Here is a 25,552-nt window from a genome sequence, read left to right as displayed (position 1 = left end):
TACTAGTTGAATCCAAAGGAGTGAAAATCCTACTATAGTCTACATACCCCAGGCAGACCCCTGTTGAAATATACTATCCATGATCCCAGATTAAGGGACAGTGACAAACAAGAGCCCATCTGGGAGAAAATGTCTAGGTTGATTAGGGGAGTTGTAGCTACATGTCTTAGATGGGCAATAAAGGGTTTTTAGTCAAGGACCCCTCTTTCCAAATGAAAATTTCCATAAAATCCTACCACACAAAAAAAGAGAAACCTGGAGCTGTCTTCATTCAAAGCAGGGGTGGGAGCCCCATGGCTATGCTAATCTCAGCCCTAGAAATGATAAAAGTAAATCCCTCATCTCTTCAAATCTCACCTCACTCCAAACTGCAGAACACCCTGAGGTCAATAAAGAAGCTTCATTATGGTTTGAAACAGAAATTTATTCTCAGAATATGCACAAAAGCTCAGGTGAGGTTATGGAGGGAGGCTTCCCTCCCTTCCTCCTCTCTGAACACAGTTGAAGGAAACATGCAATCACAAACAATGATCAACTCTAAAGACAAAAGGTTTGGTCCAAAAAAACTCAACATAATTAATCCAATTACTGTGAACATCTTCACTGAGTAGGATTAAGATATTGCAGGTGTAGTGTTTCCACAGGCTGGCTCTTCAGTGCACCAGGGGGGCCTGCTTGAGGGAGATGAGGACTGAGCGCATGCGGGAGACGTCTTTGGCCTGCTTGCTGGACTTGGGGTTAAAGTCACACAGCCGGGCCACCCGCTCCCACTCAGTGCCTGGAGAAGATTCATCAATGTCGTTTACAAAGGCTTCCTCTGCTGCCCTGGAAGCAACAACAGAATATGTTGGTTTATTGTAGAACCCTTGTGGGCTACCTGGCTGCCTTGTTAGAAAACTGAATGCTTCTTCATGCCTGAACTAATGGCATTCTGGCTTTCAGAACAGTGAACAGCCCCTAGCTAAGGTGAGACTCAGGGCAGGCACGGCCAGCTCTCCTAGGCACAAGTGTGCCCAGACTGCTGTGTAAAATGGTGGAATACAGGTGTTTGGTTCAGGGCTCACTCTCTCTCTCTCTCAAAATCTGTCTCTGTTCATACAGAACTTTAAAAAGCAAGTCCTTAACTGGCTATGCACTACTTTCATTAACAAGAACAAAACAGGCTGGTTATGAACTTGAACAGTAGTTCATACTGGGCTGTCTTGTGTTTCAAATAAATTTAGAGACTTCTAAAAAGCTCAATAGCCTATGGAGTCATTCCTAAGGCTGGAGAGAAACAGGGCAGATCAAAAGGAATTCAAGACAAAGCTCCCATGCTAGCAGGCACCAGGGACGAAAGCCATTCTGGAAGGGGTTTGTTAGGACATTTTCCAGTTCAGCCAAAAGTCTGCCATTTTCCCTCCAGCCAGGTACCTGGGGCCATTAGGGGCATACTCTGGCAGGAGAGCCAATGTTAGCTGTTTTGGGCAGGATGCCACTCCAACATTCTTTCACATCAAGGTCATTCCACCCCTGAGCTGGGAACTACCTAACTGGTGGGCGGTACCATGGTTAAGAGCAGGGAAGACACACTAAATCCATCTACTCCAACAAGCATCACGGGCAAAGCAAAAGCAATGGAGATGACTGGTCTGTGGGGAAGGAGGGTTGGCACTGTCACAGGGATGGCTGTGGTAAACACCGCTGAAGCCCAGAGCCACTACAACACTGCGACTTCACGGCACACACAGTTAGGGCAGTGAGAAAGGTTTACTTAACTGTTCTAGGCTGTAGCAAGGATGGTTTATGTTTGTGCTTAAAGGTGAAGAGAAGAAAAGAAACAAGGAGAGAAACTTTAGGTCAGATATAGAAAATGAGAATGAGCTCAATGCAGATGGTCAGTAAGCTAGACATGCCCTTGCCACTCCATCTATGCTTGGGAACGTGCAGCTGGCTTTGCTGGGCCACCCTGCTGCCCAGCAAACCCAGACTCGACCTTTCCAGTCTCCATTTCTACTCCAGAGAGAAAGTGCAAAATCAAATCAAACACCACCTGTAAGTCCAGCATTTCACAAGTCTCTTTGCAAATGCATCCGGGGGCCCAGGAAATCCAGTTCTGTCTTCTTAAAGGATGACCATCTCAAGGTCAAAGGCCCTAAGTGGTTTTACAGAGCTCTGTCTCTCCCCCCCCCCCCACTCCCACAGGCTCTTCTCCTCCTCCATTCCACATCCATCTCCCTTATATAAAAGCTGGCTCCAATTTTTAAGGAGGAAACAGTCATAAAGGTTTCTGAGTCTACTACTTTTGTATCAGGAATCCTTTTTAAAAAGCTTATTTCAGGCCACGAAGATGCACTTTTCTTTGGTGGGAAAGAGCCAAAGGCCCATATCAGAGAGTTTTGACTATCTTGACCTCAAAGCTGGGCCTCTCTTTGTTAGTGGGGAACAGGGCATCAAAAGCTGGTGACTAAATAACAATTTCTGACACAGGAAACCATAGAGAACCTATTACAGAAACCCACTGAAGGCAATCCCTTCTTCTCAGGAATTTTCTTGCCCATGTCCTTTGAAGAACCAAAAGTAGAAAAAGCTGCCTTTAAAGCTCTGACTTTGGATATGCAAGTGCTGCTCTCTGGCTCCTTACCTCTTGGAATTGTCACCTCCTTCCAGACAGGGAGATTTTTCCTTCCTGCCTGGGTGCACAGAAGCAAGAGGGCACTGGTACCAGCAGTGCTGGCAGCAACAGAAGAGGCCAGAGGCCACCTAAGTCCCATACCTTTCCCAGACAAGATCACGAGTGACCTACATTTTGGGAGGGAGTTAGCTTGCTTCCCTGAATATGAAAAATGGTCATCAGAGGGGCAGGGAGTCCTAGTTCTGTAAGACCTGTGATGACCCACTGGGTCATACCCAAAGCTTGCTTATCAACTCTTAGGTAGCCCCACCACGCCAGTTTGAAAATTTAAAAAGCAAAGTTACTTGTGACATAAAAGGAGCATTAACTCTAAACAAAAGTAGAAAGAATCAAAACAAGGAAAGGAATTAGTTTTGCAACATACACATAACCAATCACGTCAGCGAAGGGTTGTTTGTAGAAAGCTTCATCTGCCACCCTAGACAGCAAGAGGTCCAAAAGGCAGGCAAGCAGGCAGGAAAAAAAAGAGAACATTGAGAAGAAGCAGAAACAGCTAAAATCCACAATAGAGGAGCAGCTTGTGGGAGCACTCCCAAGACTCCATCCTAACCCCTGTGAGGCTTCCGTGCTGGAGACTGACATTAGACCGAGTTTTCCAGCTGGCCATCCTGCAAGGGATCCCCCACAGGGAGTGCTGCCCCCCGTCAGCCCTTGGGGTGGCTCACATCAGCAACAATGAGCACTTATCAAGCACCCAGTATTGGGCTAAGTCCTTGCACATACATGATGTTGATTCTGTCTTCGTTCCCTACAATTTTAGCACAGTGTTCTCACCCGCACAATTTTATAGGTGAGGTGACCGAGTAAGTGAGATGAAGCAACTTACTCAACTATACAACATTGGCACTGAAACTCCCAACCAGAGCGGCCTGTGCAGGGCTTTTGACTGTACATTAATGCTTCTTCACAGCTGGTGTATGCTCAGGGGACCATGATTCCTTTCTGCCAACTTCAGTGAATTTCACTGGGCATGAAGGCTGCCAGATACCAGGTGCATTAAGTGCCCAAATCAGTTTTATGTTGGATTATTCTACTGCTTCCCCACACTGGCCAGGCGGGATAAATTTTCAGGATCCTGGGAACTCATCTGATCATTTCAAAATCCCTTAGAGAAAAAAGCAATTGGAGGCAAGTATATGGCGGGAAGAACTCTAGACGAGGTGTCCTGGGCTGCTCAAGAGGCTGGCGCAGCTTCTGAGTACTTCCATGCCAGGCTTGACGGGCTCTGACAAGGTGCAGCCCCAAAGCCAGAACATCCTTCCTTACCTCTCATTCAGATGGGTAAGTGGATCAAAGCTGCAGGGCTCTAGGACCAGAAAGAAAGGTGGGGGCATACTGGGTGGAATTTGCAATGCAAGGGCCAGGCTTGCTGTGACTCCCTGCTGTCCCAGGCCTGGGCCCAGACAGCCCACCCTTGTCCATGGTGGCTGGGCTCAGAATTCCTTCAAGGAATCTTGCCCCATTCTTTGCCAGACAGGTTTGGGGGTGGGAATGGGGTTGGGAGAGTGGAAGGAACATTTCTTTAAGAATTATTATGTCTGGCTCCTTACCCAAAGCTCACATTTATTTAAGGAAAGTTCTAGTAATTTTACTCTTAATCTCATTTTATTTTTTAACTGACTCATACCCTTTCTTCTTTCCCATTTTGGTTTATATGGAGGAGGTGTTTTGTGGAAATTTATAGAAAGCACAAAGAGCAGTCTGACTGGAACTCAAAGAAACTCAGCAGGAAAAGAGAGCTGTTTGTAGGCAGAATGAGTGGGAGGGAAAGGAAGGCGAGGCCAGCTTGTAAACCCATAATCCTTTCAGTTTACACAAAGGGCTAAACCTAATTGACTTCAACTTGAGCATGCTTCTACTGAAAGAGAATAAAGGTTTAATGACTCCTGTCAAGGCATCACTAAGACAACAAAAGCCTGAAAGTCAGACCTTTGCTCCTTTGCAGCTAGTTCCAAGACTAAAGAGCTTGTCAGTGACAAGCACATCCCCTGTCAGGGTTACAGGCCCAGGGCCCAGAACAAATTATGAACACCAAACACAGGCATCCTCTCCCCCCCACCTGTCTGTTCTTCACCGAGCAGCCAGATGGGCCTGACAGCAGCAACCCTCAGCCAAGACAGAAGGGGGCCCAGGGAAGCTTGGGAGAGGGAAAAGAGGAGGAAAGCCTTTGGTCCTAACCACAGGGCAGGCTCAGGAGGCCTGAACACTACTCCCATAAATAGCCCAAAGTGGGCAAGGGAAAGAATGTTTGCCTTCGTTGAAAATCATGGATTCTTCCAAATTGTTATAACCTTGAAAGTGCTGCAAAGCCTGAGCAAAAAAGTTTCTGCTGTGGTCTGGAAAGAAATACGTTCTGGGATTGTTCTTGATGAATAAACTCTGCAGAAGCCAGTTACTGCACCTTTGACAACTGATCCCTAGGAAATATGTACTATTTACCTGTAGATGGACAATGAGAAAGATGATTCCTTTAGACTCTGAAGTTTAGAGTCAAACATGGATGGGGAGGGGGAGCAGACAGCAATATCAAAATATCCAGGGGAAGGTAATAAGTCTTAGGAAGAAGTTCTCCAAAGGATTCTAAAATGGCTCCCATCTCCACCCACTGTAGAAACACTGGAATAAGAAGTAAAAACCATCACTTCTGCCCCAGAATACTGGTGACAGTGGTTACTGTGCCACTAACTTTAGGCACTCAGGGTCAGCCCTGTGCTACAGGGTTTCCACAAAGCAAGTGATCTATTTTCTCATCTCAGTTCTTCATTCTCAACGTGTGGTAGGTAAGTCTTCTTCCCCTCTCTGGGATTTGAGAGATTCATCTATGAAACTAATCCATCATTGTACAATTCCAAGGTGTTTTAAAAAAAAAAAAAAGGTACTAAAGCTAGAGAGCAATGCCTGGAGGGACTAGTCAACCTTTAAGGCTAAGCTCTCCAAAACAGGGTTTACCTTCTCCAAGAACAACTGATTCTACATACAGACAGGTATCACTTTCTTTACAGAAGAGATATAGTTCAGGAAAACTAGCTTGAAAAAATTTCTACAAAGGGAAACCTCTTCCCTGTAAAATCATTTTTTTTAAGTCTGAAAATCTGTACATTGCTTGAGCATCAGGGAGATCCTCTGTGCAGGGAGAGTCGGCCTGGTTATATACCAAGTATTTCAGAGCAGATTGATTTGCTGAGGCAGCTCACCACGGAACACCAGAGCACACAGTACTTGCACAAAGCACCCACTCATTTTATTTTACTGGTTTTAAGGATCTGAACTGGCATCCTGAGGGAAATCATTTTGAATGCACATAGGATAAAGAAGCCTGGACCTATTCATACTGGCCGGAAGTCCCCTGCAGCTGATGCCACATTAGCAACTCAATACCCAGGCCAGGATCAGTCCTCCCCATGCTTGCCACACAGCTGCAAATGGAATGTGACAGGAATCTCCAAGAGATTCCATCCCCGAGAGGAAGGTGGCCAGGAGAAGAGCTCAAGCCTGGTATCTGAGGGGCAGCCTACATAATTAAGTGTGACCAAAAGAGAGACAAGTAGTTAAAAGGCTGCTACGTAGGAGAAAATCTGTTATCATAGCTTGCCTCACAATCAAAGAGGCTGGCTGACAAGAGTTAACTTCTCTTTCTGGGCACATCCCCACCTAACAGAGCTGCTAGAGACAAGGATACTGAGTCCAACCGCTGCTTTCCTCCTGAGTAAAGGACCCTAAGGCTCTTTGTAATAATCAAAAATACTCCCAGGCCTAGCCTGGCCGGTCTTTACACTGAAGTGAGTGAAGTGACTATTAAGTGGGTTCAGAGCCAGCTGCCTACACTGAGATGAGCAACGTTGCCTATGCCTCTTTCTCTAAGCTACTTCCAAAATGGATGCTAAGTGTAGAGCAGTGAAGACCACAGCTGCTCTTTGGTGGTCAGACAAGAATGAACGCTTTCTCCCCACAACTACTTAACCTTCAGTCAGTGAGTGAAATGTATTCTGAAAAGAGCATTAAAAAAAAAAAGTCAATTCAACCCTTAAATTCTGAAGTTACTGTTTTAGAACATCCTTCTGCCTAATTACAAAGCACATTTCCCAGCTAATGGGTCCGTCTGGTGAAGAGCTTTGTATTTAGGGGAGGGCAGAGTTGTATTTAGGGGCTACAATGTGACCAAGTTTCTAATCACCTCCAAAGTAAAGCAATTCTGGCATATTCCCCAGTGACCTTTCATTTCAGGGTTACTTTTTACATGTAGACTTCATGAAATGATGTGTCCTTAGCAGTTTTGTTACAGGTGATGTATATTAATCAAGGTCTTATTCAAGAGCTAAACTTACTGCAGACTGACTGAATTATGTTCGCAAGACTCCAAAGAGACTTGTAACCTTTGTCTTGCACTCGAAAATCTGCAAGGACATTTCACGCTGAAGAGGCAGCAGCTTAGACCTAGACTGGATGTTGGCAAATGGATTTGATTCATATCTTGGAAAACAAGCTATGCTAGAAGAACCACCAGGGACTGACCTGTTGTTTGCTTTTGTTTTCTGTAGCTGCTCGTCCTGCCGTGCATACCACTCTTCTAGCTCCTTTATTGCTTTTTCTTTCCACTCTGCTTCTTGCTTCCGAGAATTGGCATCTTTGAAAGGAGGGAAAAAGACATTACAAATGAAGCAAAACACAAATTTAAGTTAGTTTTGTCAACTTATTTTATTAAATTTATTGTGGGCATAAGCATGTGTTGGGGAGGAGAGTAGAAGGGACAGATAAAATTCTATTTTCCCTATTTATACAACCAACTCTTGATCTCAGTGATTCTACTACTAGTGTTTCACCACACTTTATCCCAGTCCACTGACACCTTAGTGGGTCATTAGTTTGTTCGGTGGAAGGTGTGGGGTGTGGATCTAACAGTACTGACTTTTGGAGCTCCAACTGGAAAAAAAGCAATAAAGCAGTTATGGATGGTTCTTTAATAATGCTGCCAAGTGGGGTATTTACACTGGATGATTTTTTTTTTTAAAGATGTATTTCTTTCCCCTTCCCGCCCCCCAGTTGTCTGCTCTCTGTGTCCATTCGCTGTGTTTTCTTCTGTGACCACGTCTATCCTGATCAGCGGCACTGGGAATCTGTGTTTTTTTTTTTGTTGCGTCATCTTGCTGTGTCAGCTCTCCGTGTGGCGCCATTCCTGGGCAGGCTGCAATTTCTTTTGCAGTGGGCAGCTCTCCTTACGGGGCGCACTCCTTGCGTGTGGGGCTCCTCTATGCAGGGGACACCTTGTGCACATCAGCACAGCGCATGGGGGAGCTCCACACGGGTCAAGGAGGCCCGGGGTTTGAACCACGGACCTCCCATGTGGTAGGCAGATGCGCCATCCATTGGGCCAAGTCCGCTTCCCTGGATGATCTTTTAATTCTTGCAAATATTATTTCATATCCCAGGTTTGACAACTGAAGGGTTTAAAATACAAAGTGGCACTCTTTAAATATGGAAAAGTACCTCTATGATGAAGCAGGGAGCTATAAGAAAAATTAGAAGTAGAGATGATTCAGGACCAGAGAAGGATAGAATATAAAATAAAGAGTTAAAAAAAAGGGCGGGGGGAGGCAGGAGGGACGGGACACCACAGACATCTATTCCAAGCTAGAATGAGTTTGTGGCAGAATCAGAACTGAACAAAAAAGTCCAATGAAGAAAATTGCAGACAGTGGGGTAACAGTTAACCAAAAGAAAAAATATATATCTAGCAGATTTGCCAGATTGGACTGATTCTCAACATTTATCAAGACTGCGGATTTTTTCATGACAACTCTATGCGGATTTCTTTCCTTCTTCCTTTTTATGAAGGCTTTAGGCAAAGATAAAGTTTTTAAAGAACTAAGTATGGGTTTCCCTGAGACATTTAGCTGAAGAGACACACACTAGCAGTAGAAAGTGGGAAATAAAGAACTATAAGTCATAGGGTCATAGCTATCATTGTAGTTGACAACTGAAGTTAAGCTGATAACAACTATAAACATGTTCTTAAAGACATCCTCTCTGACATGTGTTTTATAGATGTTTCATTTAATCTTTGAACAACCCCAAGAAGATAAAGTATAGTTCCACTTCCTGCAGTGAGAAACTAAAACTCAGAAAATCTGAGGGGCTTTCCTAAAGTTATAGTAAGTGGCAGGGCCAAGATCCAAACCCAGGTCTGACTCTAAAGCTCATACATCATTATGCTGCTTCCAAAGAAAGGGATGGAAAGGGAAACAAGCCTAAAAGTAATCATAGGAAGTAGCCAGAAACTGGCAACCGGTGAGGAGACATTTTAAAAAGAGACCAACTTGTAATTAGCGTCTTCAGAGGAGAGAAGAAAGGAATGATGGTGTCAAGTAAATACTTGAAGGAAAGAAACAAAGGATTCCTGAGCACTCCTGGGGCCTTTGCAAGAAATGTCTTATAGTGACAACTGGCAGAAGACTGAATCTGGAACAACTACAGCTAGAAATTTCCCCAAAAGCTTCAGACTATAAAAGACTTTTACCCTATTATCCATCAGAAGGTAGTTCATCATCAGGAGAATCATTTTATGCTGATTTCTATTGATGACACTCAGTAGATAAACTTCTCCATGTGCCTGATGTTACAATGCAATGAGGGGTGCTGAGGGTTGACAGGGCCATTTTGACCAGGGACTGGAAAATACCAAATTTAAAAAGTAAAATCTCAGTTACATGCCACTTCCAGGAAAGACAGGAAGAGTAGGGAGCTCCAGGACTCAGTCCTTCCACCAAAACAACTGTTAAACAGGCAGAAAATTGTCCGAAAAAAAGATTTTGAAACTCCAGAGGCTAAAAGAACACTGCCACATCCAGGGAAGAGTGGGAGGAAGAGGCTGATAAATTACAGTAAAGAACAATAAACTGCTCTCTCTGCACGGTGGCTACTGGCAGCCAGCCCTCATGCTTGCAGCAGGCTGCCACAGGGTCTAATCCCTGGCTAGCAGCCAGTGACGAAAAGGGAAATAAAAATCCTCTTCCCCAAGAACAGGGGTGTGCACAGCTAACCACTGATGACGGCTTTCGATGAATGAATTTGGATCGCTGGGTCCTGGATCTGAGAGCAGCCATTGTTTCAACCCCACTCTGAACAAAGGTAGCAACAGTCACTGTTTCAACTCTCCCCCAACAGGGTGGAGGTGGTGGAGATTCTACAGACACAGAGCTTCTGCAGGGCTGCAGAGGTAAGTTCGCTGAAGGGCTGCATTTGCTGGGCAGGCAAGGACAGCTCAACTTTGGAGCCATCAGAGAAGTTTTAGGCACCCTTCCTGACCCCTCCACAGGGTACTTTGAAGCCAGTCTACATCCTCTTCATGGGTCCCTGCCTCTGTTTTGGCTGGGAAAGACCAAATTGGGGAAGTCCTCTCTGGGTGACCCTCTTCCCTTAATTTGTGAGACAATGAAAGGAGTGCAAAAAGTTATACATGTGGACAGTCTGGGACAAAAGTCTGCCTGCTTCAGTTACCCAGGAAAGGGAGGATTGTCCCTGTGGGAACCAGAGGGGCCAACCAAACTCCTGTTAACAGGGGAACTCCAAAATAAAGTAACAAGCAAAAGGCCAGGACAAAACACAGGCCCAGTGAATCAGAAAATTCTGCACCCTGTATTGCCTTGGGTAGATCTTCCTCACAGGAGGACTAAAGTTCAGGAAAATCTCCGTCTAAATCACCTTTACAAAACCAAGAAAGAGACATCCCAGGGAGTAAATTCCAGAGTTAACATTTAAAAATATTAAAATGTACAATTTGTAACAAGAGTACAAGACAAAGAAACAGGAATTGATGGCTCGTCCAAAGGAAGAGAATAAAAATGCAGAAACCACCAAAGAAGAAAAGAATATGGACATGCCAAATAAAACCTTTAAAAAAATGATCTTCAAAATGCTTAAAGAGATGAAGAAAAGTATAGAGAAAGAACTATAGGATTATCAGAAAAACAATTAATGAACAATATGAAAGCCTAAGTAAAGAGAAATTTTTAAAAGGAACCAAACAGAAGTACTGGAGTTGAAGACCATAATAACTGAAATGAAAAATGCCCAGAAGGGTTTCAAGAACAAACTGGAGTTGGCAGAAGAATCAGTGAACTTTGAAGACAAGACCTGAAATGACTCAGGCTGAGATGCATGAAAGAAAAAAAGAAATATTAAAAGTGAATCTAGCTTAAGAGAGCTACAGGACACCATTGAGCCCACCAACACACAGGTTATGGGAGTCCCAGAAGAAGAAAGAAAGGGGTAGAAGGAATAGTCAAAGAAATAATGAGAGAACTTCTCAAGCTTAGAATAAGACATGAATATGTACATCCAAGAATCTCAAAGAAAACAAAACCGGACAAACATGAAGAAAAATACACCATCATATACCGATTACACTATCAAATGCAAAGGACAAGGAAAGAGTTCGGAAAGCTGCAAAAAAAAAAAAGCAACATGCTATATATATATATATATATATATATATATGGGGAGTCCCAATAAAACTGAGCACCAATTTCTCATCAGAAACCATGGAGGGAAGAAGGCAGTGGGTTGAAATACTTAAAAGTGCTGAAGAAAAACAAAAGCCAATCAATAATTTTATAGCTGGTGAAAATCTGACAGCATATTAAAAGAAATTTACACCATGATCAAGAGAAATTTACTCCTGGTATGCAAAGATGGTTCAACATTAAAAAGTCAATTAAAGCAATATACACCATATTAATAGAACAAAGGGAAAAAAACAGCATATCATCACAATCGACATAGAAAGGCAATTGACGAAATACAGCACCTTTCTTGATAAAAACACTTAGAACACTAGGAAGAGAAGGAAACTTCCTCAACATGATAAAGGGCATATATGAAAAGTTCACACTAACACGTTACTTAATGGTGAAAGACTAAAAGCTTTCCCTCTAACATCAGGAACAAGACGAGCATGCCCGCAGTCGCGACTGTTATTCAACAATGTACTGGAAGTTCCTGCCAGAGCAATTAGGCAAGAAAAGGAAAAAGAAGGCATCAAATTGTGAAAGGAAGAAGCAAAACGTTCCCTATTTGCAAATGATATGATCCTACATACAGAAAATCCTGAAAAATCCAAAACAAAGCTCCTGAGGTAATAAATGAATTCAGTAACGCGGCAGAGTACAAGATCAACACCGATAATCAGGGGAAACGGACTTTGGCCCAGTGGTTAGGGCGTCCGTCTACCACATGGGAGGTCCGCGGTTCAAGCCCCGGGCCTCCGTGACCTGTGTGGAGCTGGCCCATGCGCAGTGCTGATGCGCCCAAGGAGTGCTGTGCCACACAGGGGTGTCCCCCCATAGGGGAGCCCCACGCGCAAGGAGTGCACCCGTAAGGAGAGCCGCCCAGTGCGAAGGAGGGAGCAGCCTGCCGAGGAATGGCGCCGCCCACACTTCCCGTGCCGCTGACAACAACAGAAGCGGACAAAGAAACAAGACGCAGCAAAAAGACACAGAAAACAGACAACCGGGGGAGGGGAGGGGAATTAAATAAATAAAAATAAATCTTTAAAAAAAAACAAAAAACACCCATAATCAGTAGTGTTTATATATGCAAGTAAGGAATGATGGGAAGAAAAAAAATCAAGGAAAATAATTCTACTCACAATAGCAACTAACAAAATCAAATAGGAATAAATCTAACCAAGCATGTAAAGGACTTGTACACAGAAAACTACAAAACACTGCTAAAAGAAATCAGAGAAGACCTAAGTAATTGGAAGGATATTGTGTTTATGGATGGGAAGACTAAATTAATTGTCAAGATGTCAATACCACCCAAAACAATTTATAAATGCAATGCAATCCCAGCCAAAAGTCCAACAACCTTCTCTGCAGAAATGGAAAAGCCAATCATCAAATTTATATGGAAGGGTATGGGGCCCCAAATAACTAAAGTCATCTTAAAAAAGAATGAAGTTGGTGGACTGACACTTCCTGATCTTAAAATTTATTACAAAGTCACAGTAATCAAAACAGCATGGTACTGACACAAGGACAGACATATAGACCAATGGAGTCTGAGAGCTCAGAAATCAACCCTCACATTTATGGCCAACTGATTTTTGAAAAGGTGGCAAAGACCACTCAATAGGTAAAGAATAGTCTCTTAAACAAACAGTGCTGAGAAAACTGGACCTCCATTTGCAAAAAATAAGGAGGACCCCTACTTCACAACATATATAAAAATCAACTCAAAATGTATCAAAGATGTAAATATAAGAGCTAAAACTATCAAACTCCTAGAAGAAAATGTAGGAAAATATTTTCAAGACCTTGTGTTAGGTAATGGTTTTTTATACTTTACACCCAAAACACAAGCAACAAAAGAAAAACAACAGATAAAATAAATATAAAATAAACTTTGAAACTTTTGATCTTCAAATGACTTGTGATCACAGAAGTAAAAAGACAACCCACACAATGAAAGAAAATATTTGGAAACCACATATCCAATAAAGGATTTATTTTTTAGATATCCAGTATCTAAAAAGAAATCCTTCAACACAACAACAAAAATATAAACAATTTAAAAATGGGCAAAAGACCTGAAAAGACATCTCTCCAAAGAAGATATACAATTGGCCAGAAGGCACATGAAAAAATGCAGTTTGGCATTTTCTTACAAAGCTAAACATAGGCTTACCATAAGATCTAGCAAATGTGCCCCTGTTTACCCAAATGAGTTGAAAACTTATTTGACACAAAGTCCTACAAACCTGCACATTAATGTTTATAGCAGCTTTATTTATAACTGCCAGAACTGGAAGCAACCGAGATATCCTTTGATGGGTAAATGGGTAAACTGTGACACATCCATACAATGGAGTATTATTCAGCAATAAAAAGAAATAAGCTATCGGGAAGCAGACTTGGTCCAATGGATAGGGTGTCCGCCTACCACATGGGAGGTCTGCGGTTCAAACCCCAGGCCTCCTTGACCGGTGTGGAGCTGGCCCATGCGCAGTGGTGATGCGTGCAAGCAGTGCCGTGCCACACAGGGGTGTCCCCTGCATAGGGGAGCCTCACCTGCAAGGAGTGTGCTCCATAAGTAGAGCTACCCAGCGTGAAAGAAAGTGCAGCCTGCCCAAGAATTGCTCCGCACACATGGAGAGCTGACACAACATGATGCAACAAAAAAAACACAGATTCCCAGTGTCGCTGATAAGGATAGAAGCGGTCACAGAAGAACACACAGCGAATGGACACAGAGAGCAGACAACTGGGGGTGGGGAGGGGAGAGAAATAATAATAAATCAATCTTAAAAAAAAAGAAGCTATCAAGCCACAAAAAGGAATGGAGAAACTTCAAGGCATATTGCAAAGTCAAAGAAGTCAGTCTGAAAAGGCTATATACTGTTTGATTCAAGCTATAGGACATTACAGAAAAAGCAAAAACAAGAGAGCAGTAAAAAGATTAGTGGTTGCCAGGAGTTCAGGAGAAGGAAAGAAGGGATGAATAGATGGAGCACAAGGCATTTTTAGGACAGTAAAACTATTCTGTGTGATACTATAATCGTGGATACATGACATTACACATTTGTCCAAATCCAAAGAACTGCACAATACAAAGAGAGAACAATAATGTAAACTATGGGATTTAGTTATTATCTATTGGATAGCACTGTAAAAGTTTAAACAGATGTACTTAGCTCTGAAAGCCACCTAAATTAGACGGGGAGACAACAGATTGGCAGTAGTTGACTATTTTCTGGGTCAATTCCTGTCCTATATCTGGGTTTCAGTTATCACATCTGAAAAATAAGGAGTCATGTTTTTACTAATTCAATGGTTCACTACTGGCACTGTAGTTACGTAGACATGTTGTTATCCCTAGATGATGTACCTAAATATTTTAAGATACACCTAAAATGAATCAGAGAAAAAAACTATCTGTGTCAACTCACACATATATCTATAAAACATATACATACATACATGCCTTATTTATATAAAGATAATCCAATATGACAAAATGTTACTTATCTAATCTAGGTGGTGTACAGATGTTCATTTTGTCTTTCAACTGTTCTGTTTGAAAAATGTAATAAAATGCTAAGAAAATAATACAGCATGTATTACATCTTCACATTCTGCCATACCCCCCATCATATGCAGACACTAAGTCACTGATATTGAATTAACAGGGACCAGAAACACTCCATAAATACACGTCTTGTGACCAAAGTCCAGGCTAGCAGGCACTGGGTTTTTTGGGTTTTTTTTTTCTTAAGATTTATTTATTTTTTATCTATTTCTCTCCCCTTCCCCCCAGCTGTCTGCTCTCTGTGTCCTTTCTACTGTATGTTCTTCTGTGACTGCTTCTATCCTTACCAGCAGCACCAGGAATCTGTGTTTCTTTTTGTTGTGTCATCTTGTGTCAGCTCTCCGTGTGTGCGGCGCCATTCTTGGGCAGGCCGCACTTTCTTTCGCGCTGGGCGGCTCTCCTTACGGGGCGCACTCCTTGAAAGTGGGGCTCCCCTATGCGGGGGACACCCCTGCGTGGCATGGCACTCCTTGCACGCATCAGCACTGTGCATGGACCAGCTCCACACGGGTCAAGGAGGCCCGGGGTTTGAACCGCAGACCTCCCATGTGGTAGGCAGAAGTCCTATCTATTGGGCCAAGTCTGCTTCCCCTGGCAATGTTTTTGAGCTCTGCCTGCCTAGCTAGATGTTCGTGTACATTAAATGTGTTTAGAAAGCAACGAGGCTAAAGGGATGGATAAGGACTTTGAAGCAGGGCAGACTTAGGCAGAAATTCTTACTACCATTTCTCACCTTACACGGATATTAAGAAAAATCATCTATGTTTTCTAACGATAAATCATTTCAGCCTTCAAATGATAAATGGACTGTGAAAGTTCCTCACATGAATATAATACTTTCAACTTTACAAAACACTCTTACAAATACATCTCAGATGTAAAAGCAGACTATGAAAGGCTGAACCAAGTGCCCAGAGCTAGTGAGAGTTAAAGCTGGGCCTTGAACCTCGTCTGTCAATCACAGTTCAGTGCTCTTCTACAGCACCACTTTGCTCTTCCTGTGAGAGGGGAGGAAGTACTTGGTGACTCTTATGACTGCCCTACTCCTCATACAATGGCCTGCAATTTAGCATGCCCCACATGTGGATGGCCTTGTGACATTCAGGTTAAAAAAGATACCTTCTCAAAGACCAAACAAGAATACTATGTCTAATTCAAATTAAAAAGGAATGAAAGTAGAGTCAAGGTCAATTATTCCACAGAAAGCAGACACCCAAAGCCACAAAGAGATTCCTTACCAAGGGCTTCCAAGCGTTCCATTTGCTCTTCTCTCCATTTACGAATACTTTCAGGCTCTGACTGCAATCGATCCACTTGTGAAATAGCTGCATAACTGTCTGTTGGACCATTGCTCTCCTTAACACAAAACACAATTATGCTCTATCAGTACTTCATCTAAGTTAGAATAGAACCCCTGGTGTATACAACATGGATGGCTGCTATACAATGTTCAAAGATTGAAAATAAAGGTTTATTACTCTAAAAACACAACCTTATATGCCAGTAGGGTGCTTTCAACATTACTGCACCATATGGGAGGCAGAGATGTATTATTCTACCTGTCAATAAATGGGACATGAAGGGGAAATAGGAAAATTTTGGGAGTGGATGAGGGGTGGGGTGAACTGATTACAAAACAGCATTTTCAGTTTTTGCTTTTTCATTTGACAGGGATTAAATGATACTTTCAAAGTAATAAAGGTAAATATACAGCAAAGTAAGCCCTTGGACCCAAGACTTCTAAATGTTATCATACTAGGCAAAAAAAGGTCATTTAAAGTCACCTAGTCATAATTTGTAAACTCTAGAAAAGAGAGTCCAAAGAGAGATATATAATTACCATACTCAGCAAGAGAGAGAGGGGTAAAAAAGGCAAATATGAATCACAAGTGGTAGTGGGGGTATGACTCTTCTTTGTAGTGTGTAAGATCTGGGAGCCGATAAATAAATTGATAAATATTCAAAGAGATGTTGTGGCAGTTTGAGATTATTTTTATGAATCCCAAAAAGAGAAAGATTATGTTTGTAAACTAATCTATTCCTCCAGGTGTGATACCCTGTGATTGCATTAAATTCAGTTGAGGGACCTTTGATTAGATTACTTGCTAAAATCGATTTAGGATTTTTGAATGGACTAAGTCAATGAGGAACGACTCAGGTTGAGTCTCTGCCCTCGTACTGGATCTGATATAAATGAAACGCAGAGAGAATCACTCAGACACACACAGGAAAAGAGACGCTCAAGGAACTGAGGCCCTGGGGAAAGATGAGCCATTTGCCAGATAGCCTGCAGCTGAAACTGGGAAGAAAGCAGAGCAGCTGTGCCTGAGAGAAGTTGCCCACTAAGAGACAAGGCCTATGTCTGGTTGCCCTCAGCTGGGCTCCAGGAGACAGTACACCCCAGAGAAGGGAGAGACCAGACAGAGATTGATGGCCATCTTGCATCAACACACAGCAGCTGATTTTGGTGAGAAAGCATCTCTTATGTTCCCTTGAACTGGACTTTTCACACTCTTGGAAGTGTAAGCTTTTACTCCAAATAAATACCCTTTATAAAAGCAACACATTTCTGGTATTCTGCATGGGCAGCCCTTTGGCAAACTAAAACAGATGTCAATCTTTAGAGAATTACTTCAACTGTTGAACTGGTTAGGGAAATCTACCAGGTTAACATAGACTATAAAGAAAGAGAATAAAGTATTAATAACTAAATAATTAGGATTTTCCATGTGCTAGACGCATAAAAGCTTTATCTCCCAGTCGCTTCGAAAGTTAAGTTTTATTCCCATATCACAGTTGGGGAGTTAAATTGAGGCACAGAGAAACAAATGACATGTCCAAATTCACAGCTAGTAAATGGTAAAACCAGAATCTGAACACAGTTCTGTCCTAGAGTCCAAGCTCTAAACTGGGATTGGAAACTATGGTCCAGGCCAGTTGCCTATTTTTGTAAAGTTTTTTTTGTTTTATTTTGTTTTCTACTGGGAAAAACAATGCCCATTTGTTTAATATATGTTACAGCAAAAGAGTAGTTTCTTGTCTTGAAAGACTATATATAGCCCATAAAGTTTCAATTATTTACTATCTGGCCCTTTACAGAAAAAGTTTGTCCATCCCTGGCCTAAACCAACTAGGTAAATCTTATTCTCATGCCAGAATTAATTGGTACAGGGATGGACAGAAACCAGGTACAAGCAAATCACATTATCTCCTGAGTACTGATTGGTCCTCAGGGATATTCAAGACTTGTTTGGTGGTTGGGGGAAAAGGGAAAAAACCCACCTTGTTCTAGATAAATATGATGTCTTTACATGAAGCCTGGAACCACTGTGGGTCATTCTGCTACCATGAGAAAAGTCTTGAGTACAAAACTGCCAAACACAGTAGGCAGAACCAGGGTCCTGGACCAAGCACAACTAGACTAATTTGGAGTTCTTTCAATTACACGAAGCAATAGGTTCTCTTTATTGTTTAAGCTTGTGCAAATTGGGCTGGCAACCAAAAGCTCCCTTCTGAAATAATGTTGGTCACCACAAATACCCAACCCTCTAAAAATACAATCTAAAAGATTGAAATTTTGGCCCCACACATAATACCTCTGTTACCTTAGACAACTGGTTTAACTTCTATGTGCCTCGGTTTATTCATCTGTAAAATGGGAATAACAATACTAAAGGTACCTTGGGTCACCGTGAGAACTGACACAGTGCCTGGCACAGTGTTTAAATTAGCCATTATCATTATGATGGAGAACCTGAGAACAAAGTTGGTAACCTTGGGACAGGTCAGTAACATTTTAAAAGAGTGTTCTTTTTGTTCAATGCCACTTGTCTTCAAATCCTTTCAATTTGGTAGGTTAACACACCAGCTACTAATACACCCAAGAAAGTCAGAGGATTGCAGTGTCTCCTTAATAAGTCAATTCAAATAGCAGAAAGGAAGACTCTTGAGCACTATCATTTAACAAAATCAGAGTATTCTGTACCTGGTAGTATTCGCCATTCATCACTCCATCAACAGCATCTGTAAAACATAAGATTTCAGTCTATCAGTTAGGGCTGGTCAAATGCTGGGTCAAAGGATTCAAAAGATTATATAGTATAATATAGTATTACATGCTGTAGGTACCATAAGCTACTAAATGTTACCCCTGAGCTATTTGATATAACAGTGAAAACTTTTCTATTTAATGAAATCAAGATGTGCTTATATTCAAATGCCAAGTGACTTAACCAAAATGTGGATAAATCTGCCCCTAATCTCCCAGCCCAAAAGCTTTTGATATTCTCCTTTTTTGGCTGCAGAGATGACAAATGTAATCTTGGCAAAAGAGTCTCATAGAGCAAAAACGTTTTTCTACGAACACTATGGAGAAGACAAAGGAAAAGCATGGTCTGCAATCATCCAAGGTATGCTCACCTCTGCAATCACAGAGTTGTTTCACTTTTTCAAACAAAGTGCTTTCTTGGGGGTTAGCTCTATCCATCCTAGCTAGAGTAGGTCTGACACCCAAGGGTCCTACAGTTGAGACTTCTTACTAATTCCTCTAGCCCAACTACAATTAGTCCAAAACAGTAAGGTCTGAGTATTCCAAATTAAGTCAGTGCTTTAAGTATGCAAGTTACAAAAACTCAACATGTGATGTACAATCCAGTCTTTCTGACAGAATTCATGAGCTAAATGACAAAAGTCCATCTCAAAAATACGAAAAATGTCCAAGTAAGACCTACATACCATCTACCCATAAGGTATAAAATGGTGGTCCAGGCCCAAACACATTTGATTTAAAATACAGAAAGCAAGATTTTCAGTTTTTCAGGGAGGAGGGAGGAGGAGCAGGGAGACAAAAGACTGGTAATACTGGGCCTGCATTCCTGAAGTGGTGATAAATGTCTAGAACCAAGGACCATCTTTTTTTTGTCTTTATGAGGTCCCCATATACCCCCCACCCCCCTCACCTCACTCCTCCCCCTGTAACAACAACCTCCTCCATCATCATGAGACATTCATTGCACTTGGTGAATACATCTCTGAGCACAGCTGCACCTCATAGTCAATGGCAAGGACCACCTTCAGATGGAAGAATGCTCTGGCCAATTTGCCAGTCGTTACTAGTCGCACTTTTATTTTTTACCCCATTCTGTCTCTCACTAATTCAGTTACCTGACTGGCCCCTGTAAGCACACTGGCCCTTGCTAAGGAGCTATGGAAGGGCTGCACACCTTCCCTCTGGAGTGGCTGTTCTGCCATCCTTTGAGAGCTGCAATGGAACCACCATAAAATTTTAACTTCCACCTATTCTGTAGCTGTTAGGTGATGCACGTTTACTCTCTACTAGTGGAACTTCCAATATTTTGTGCAAAATTTTTCAAACTTCTGTGACTGTCTTATTACACACAGTGGGAGGGGGAAGATGGGAGAGATGAACCAAAAAAAGGTAAAAGGAACCCCAAATAGTGTGGGTCATCACTGTTTTCCTATAGGCCTCATACAGGATCTCAACTTTGTTCTTTCCTCGTGATGGGGAACATCATCATCAAATAAACACCTCCGGCTTTCTTAGTTCCTAACTTATTAAACCCAACTTGAACTATTTTCCAAACCAACCCTAATATTTAATCCTTTCTTTTGGTCTTATTTCTCCCAATTCCCCTTCCATTGGCTATGGGAGAATTTAAAAACTTTTATAGATCATTTCCCCACCATGCTCTTCCTGATAACAAAATAGCCACTGTTTTGTTTTTTTTTTTAAAGGAAAATGGCAAATATCATGTAATTCCATTATACAACCAAAGCACTTGTTTCTATCTTTTCAGTTTGTCTAATATAGATACACGAAATTTCCTTCAGCAAAAGTGGCCTCCTACACCATATGCTTTTTTTTTTTTTTTAAAGATTTATTTGTTTCTCTCCCCTCCCCCCCCCAACCCCGGTTGTCTGTTCTCTGTGTCTATTTGCTGCATCGTCTTTGTCCGCTTCTGTTGTCGTCAGCGGCACAGGAATCTGTGTTTCTTTTCATTGCGTCATCTTGTGTCAGCTCTCTGTGTGTGCGGCACCATTCCTGGGCAGGCTGCACTTTCTTTCGTGCTGGGCGGCTCTCTTTATGGGGCTCACTCCTTGCACGTGGGGCTCCCCTACACGGGGGACACCCCTGCGTGGCAGGGCACTCCTTGCGCACATCAGCACTGCACATGGGCAAGCTGCACACAGGTCAAGGAGGCCCGGGGTTTGAACCGCGGACCTCCCATGTGGTAGACGGACGCCCTAACCACTGGGCCAAGTCCGCTGCCACCATATGCTTTTTAGCAATCTATTTATCCATATCATTAAATTCTCAACTTTCTTTTAGTATGAGGAACACTAAACACTGGTGGTTAGTGAGTATGTTAAACAAAACATATTTTATTCCAATATAATTCTGATACTTTTCTTAATTTCTCTAATTGTTCTATTCATATACTTCATTTTATAACAGCACAAAAATGACTCAGGGACAGGATGTGGCTCAAAAGGTTGAGTGCCTGCTTCCCACATGGGAGGTCTGGGGGTTCCATCCCCAGTGCTTCCTAAAGATAAACAACAATTAAACAAAAAAAAAGGCAATTCAGGGGAGCCAATGTGGTTCAGTGGTTGAGCCCGGCTTCCCACATATAAGGTCCCAGGCTCATTCCCCAACCTCAGTACCATTAAAAAAAAAAAAAAGGAATACTTTCTTAGAGTTCCTATTTTGTCACTACTATTTTATTACTTTAAGTTATTTTGTATGCTAACTACCCATATAATTTTTTAACCATTCTGTCAAATTTTGAGGATACAAAGTTTACCAAAATAAATATTTTGGGAGCATATGCATTTGCTCCTCTGTAATAAATTCCTTGATGTAGAACTACCAAGTCACAGGATATATTATTTCCATAACTTCTAAAACACTGACTACTTGCTTCCTAATAGTCCGCCAATTTATATTACTATCAGCAGCACAAGTGCCCCACTTCTCACCACCATTCATTGATGCTGGAAACTGTTCTATCATGTTTAGTTTTTCCTAATTTGGCAGGCAAAAAACTTGATGGTAGCTTTGATGTGCAACTCTTATTTCCTGTGAGATAATCACGTATCTGACATCTGATTTTCTTCTTTACTGAATGGTCTGAGTTTTGCCCACTTCTTAAATCACTTATCTTTTTATCTCTAAGTGTTCTTTCTGTATTAGATATCCTTTCATTTTAGCTTTTGATTTGGATTTCTATCACCTACAACTGCTTATCAGTTTTTCATTTACGGTTTCTGCATTTGCTTTTATGCTTACGATATTACTCTAGTAGTTTCTCTGTACTTCAAAAAATGTCTCTTTAGTCCACCTGGAATTTATTTTTGTGTAAGGTGGGAAAGAGTGAGACAGTTGTATTATTTATTTATGTATTTTTTGAGGTACCAGGATCAGGGATGGAACTCCAGACCTTGTGTGCAGGAAGCCGGTGCTCATCCACTGAGCTATACCAGCTATCCTGAATTGTTGTTTTTTTTTCATTTGTTTTGCTTGTTTTGTTTTTGTTTTTAGGAGGTACCGGGGAGCGAACCTGGGACCTTGTAGGTGGAAGCAGGCAATCAACCACTTGAGCCATATCCGCTCCCAAGTGAGAGAACTTTAAAGCCTAGAGCCTACAATGGCTAGTCTGGCTAGGCCTACATTCCAATTAATATATTACAGCTTACATACCAACAATTCAGTTAATAGATTCCAACCCAGGGCCTTTTCCAATAGGGCAGAGACTTTGATTACTTCTCCATACACAAAATTAGAGGCAATCCTTATCTAATACCTCTTTCTAAACCACCTGTCACCTGTGCTCTAGGTCTGAAGACACTGGGGCACATGCTTTAAGCTATTTGTTACTGGACTGACACTCTTATATGAACCAACTCCTGGCCCAAGAGAAAGAATACTCTGTCACTACAGATACATGCAGAAAAGGCAACTGGGGCCTCAACTTACTAGGATATCTAAGCTAAGAAACCCGATGCCCCAGAAGGAAACTTTCTAGGACACTTCAGGAACTCCAGACAAAAACAAGGGCCAGAGTCAGTTTCCAAAGGTGAAAGACTCTTTGTCCCTAACCATTTTAAGTCAGGCAGACCTGAGTATGAATTATTCCAGCAGAGTCATTTATTACCTTGCTACCTTAGGAACACTGCTTAATCTCCATGAGCATCAGTTCTCTGATCATGCACAAGATTTCTCTGAACTTCTCTCTCCACCATTGCTACCAATAAAATTACTCTCCCCCTCCAGAAAGCTTTCCTTTAATTCAACTACCCCACTTTTTTCTCTCCTTCAAGAAAGGATCTGTCAGAAACATAGTAAATACAGTCTCACTGCTGTACTCACGATAGACCCTTGTCTCTCCTATTCTTCCTCAGGCCTCACGACTGAGGGCCTTTTAACAGCTCTAGGCTTGTGCTGCCTCCTTCTTGACCATTTGTTTTTCTTCACTAACCCATCAAACCACATCACCCACCTGGTTTCCTGCCTAATAACTTATTTCTCCTCCATGGGTCTCCAAAGCCAACCCCCTCACACCCCACCCCGGTTTTTATCTGTCTCCATCCTCCGTCAGAAACAGAGCTCCCTCAAATTTCCTCAGTACACCCTAAAAGGAGGGGGGGAGGAAGGGAGGGGACAGGCAGGGAGGGAGAGGAAGGGGGAGAGAGAATCCAACCAGTTCTCTAATCCCCAGAGGAAGTGCTGACCAGTACGCTATTAGAAACCTCAACCACTGTGAGGGATTCTGGCTTAAAGTAACTAAATGCTTAGTACACTAACAGAGTTCTTCCTAGGAACTTAGTCAGCAATCATCCCTTCCTTCCTTTTGCTGAAAGCTGGATGCACAAGAGACCTTAGTGTGCAACTCCATTCTCATCCTTTACCTCCCCAAACTGCCCATTACCTAGATCTGCCAGTTCTATACAGGATCCATGAACATGACTCTTTTTGCCCATTCTTTTGGCAAACATGTAGGTACCTACTATGAGCCAGACACCCTACTAGGCATTGGGGATAAAACTGTGAGCAGGAATAATGCTGTCCTTGAGTCAGGCCAGGAGTCTGCTTTTCCCAACTCTGTCCTACCCAGAGTAGCCACAATTGCCTTTCAAAAATAACTATCTCTTACCCCACCACACCCCTGCTAAAGTAACTGCAAAAGAACATGATACAGTCTAAGGGTGGGGAGACTTAGGACTCAGCTACCAACCTGCCATTTTTTTTTTAAGCAAACCACTTCTAGGACTCCGTTTTCTCTTCTATTAAATGAGAGAGGTAAAATAAGGATCTAAAAAGCAAATTTTATGATTCTCAGGCAAATGCTAAAGATCACCCAATGAAAATACCACCTAACCACTTAAAAGTCAACTTAATCTCCCAGCCACAGCCCAGTTCAGTCTAACCTGCTTGCTATAAACTGCACATTTATGATCCAGGCAATTCTAGAGAATATTAAAAGCTCGCTTCTGAGAATATACTCCTGATCCCTATTCTCCATGGTACCATTTTCAGTTCATATTTAAGTTCTTAATGGGAGATTTTCTCCCACTGCCACAACGAAGTGTCAAACACAGGTATGATATTCAAAGGTCAAACTAGCATCCCATCAGCCCCTACCCTTTTTTTTTTTTTCTTGAATTCGACAAAAGTCACACCGTATTTTCTATTCACCTCCTCTTCCCTCCCTGATTGGTCCAAGCTAGTCTTAGGTTCCACTTAGGCAACACAACCTGCTGTTCCCAGGAGAGCACACTCCAGAAGTACAAAGAAGTAGTAACTCGAACACCATTCAACAAATGCTAAACTCCTATCCCTCTTGAGCTCGAGTTTCTTTCTCTAGAGCTGGAACATCTTTCTTGAGTTCCTTCTTCACTCTTCGCCCCCTCCCTTAACCCAACATTCTGCACACCTTATGTGTTTAAATGCTGAAGAGCACTGTCATTTTTTTTGTTTCTTAAATGTCTCAAAAACTACACTGCTACTCTATTTCTGCCCCCCTTTCTTCGTAACCTTTTCTGTGCTGGCCTCACGCTTGCTTGTAAGTGTGGCCACACTGCGCTGATTCAGAGATTAGGCTCAAAGCACAGCAAGTGCTTAATGAAAACTTGCTGAATAGAACCGGCTTCCTCGGCCCGAGTGCCACCTTTATTTTCTTTGCCTTCTCAGCTTCGCGGGCCAAGAACACACTCACAGAACGGAGTAGGCTTCTCTACTCCACATTTCTGCATGACTGAACAGAGTCTCGTTTCCTCTTTCCACTCTGCCCTTCCCTCCCAGTTCAACAAAGATTAGGAGTATTACAAAAAAGCTCTCGGACCCACTTTGGCCCGAATTCTCAGACAAGTCCTCTTGCCCCAACCGCGCCTGCACTCTCACCCGGAACCCCCGGCGGCTCGCCGTGTGGCTGGGGCCCAGGGGCGCCGCCGTCCAGGATGGCGAAGGCCTCATCATTCTCGATGCCCGCAATCTCGCTCTCCTGCTGTGCCAAGAAGGCCGCAGCCGGATCTTCTTCACCCGCGCCGGCCACTCCGTTCCCCAGCGCAGGACCGCCTAGGGCGCCTGCGGGGGAGCCGAACGGATCTACCTCTGCCATGGTAGGTAATTTAACGGCACCGACACTGACGCTGAAAGACTAACCAACCGACCCACCGACACCGCGCCCAGCAGCGGCCGCTGTAGTAGCAGCTGCGATAGGAAGACAAGCAGGAGGAGGGAGAAGGCGGAAGCGGAAATCCTGCCCCTATATCCGG

At 42.6% G+C, this 25,552-nt stretch overlaps 1 protein-coding gene across 4 annotated transcripts; it reads right to left on the bottom strand.

The window, feature by feature from the left end:
* Positions 1–403: 403 nt before the first annotated feature.
* CLTA (clathrin light chain A) lies at positions 404–25,540 on the bottom strand. Of its 4 annotated transcripts, XM_004457285.4 has the most exons (7): positions 25,179–25,540; positions 18,744–18,781; positions 15,997–16,114; positions 7,187–7,298; positions 3,039–3,092; positions 1,759–1,794; positions 404–825 (listed from the first exon to the last, which is right to left on the bottom strand). In XM_004457285.4, exons 1-7 carry the CDS (start codon positions 25,393–25,395, stop codon positions 654–656), a joined length of 747 nt encoding a protein of 248 aa, XP_004457342.1. In that variant the 5' UTR covers positions 25,396–25,540; the 3' UTR covers positions 404–653. The 4 variants fall into 4 exon arrangements, with proteins under 4 accessions (XP_004457342.1, XP_058158061.1, XP_004457344.1 ...); XM_058302078.2 differs by lacking the exon at positions 1,759–1,794; XM_004457287.4 differs by lacking the exon at positions 3,039–3,092.
* Between the last annotated feature and the right edge of the window lie 12 nt (positions 25,541–25,552).

This window comes from Dasypus novemcinctus, chromosome 8 (genome assembly GCF_030445035.2).
Source record: "Dasypus novemcinctus isolate mDasNov1 chromosome 8, mDasNov1.1.hap2, whole genome shotgun sequence".
Lineage (NCBI taxonomy): Eukaryota > Metazoa > Chordata > Mammalia > Cingulata > Dasypodidae > Dasypus > Dasypus novemcinctus.
The sequence above is the reverse complement of the archived record's forward strand: the minus strand, read 5'-3'. Positions and strand labels throughout refer to the sequence as shown.

Bases quoted from the DNA above. Each gene is read 5' to 3' on its own strand.
- CLTA (XM_004457285.4), bottom strand. From the start codon at position 25,395: ATGGCAGAGGTAGATCCGTTCGGCTCCCCCGCAGGCGCCCTAGGCGGT. The intron at 1,795-3,038 runs GTATGTTGCAAA...TTCACCTTTAAG, and splicing joins GCTGACGTGATTGGTTATGT to CACAAACATAAACCATCCTT. The intron at 826-1,758 runs GTTAAGTAAACC...TGTTGCTTCCAG, and splicing joins CCTTGCTACAGCCTAGAACA to GGCAGCAGAGGAAGCCTTTG.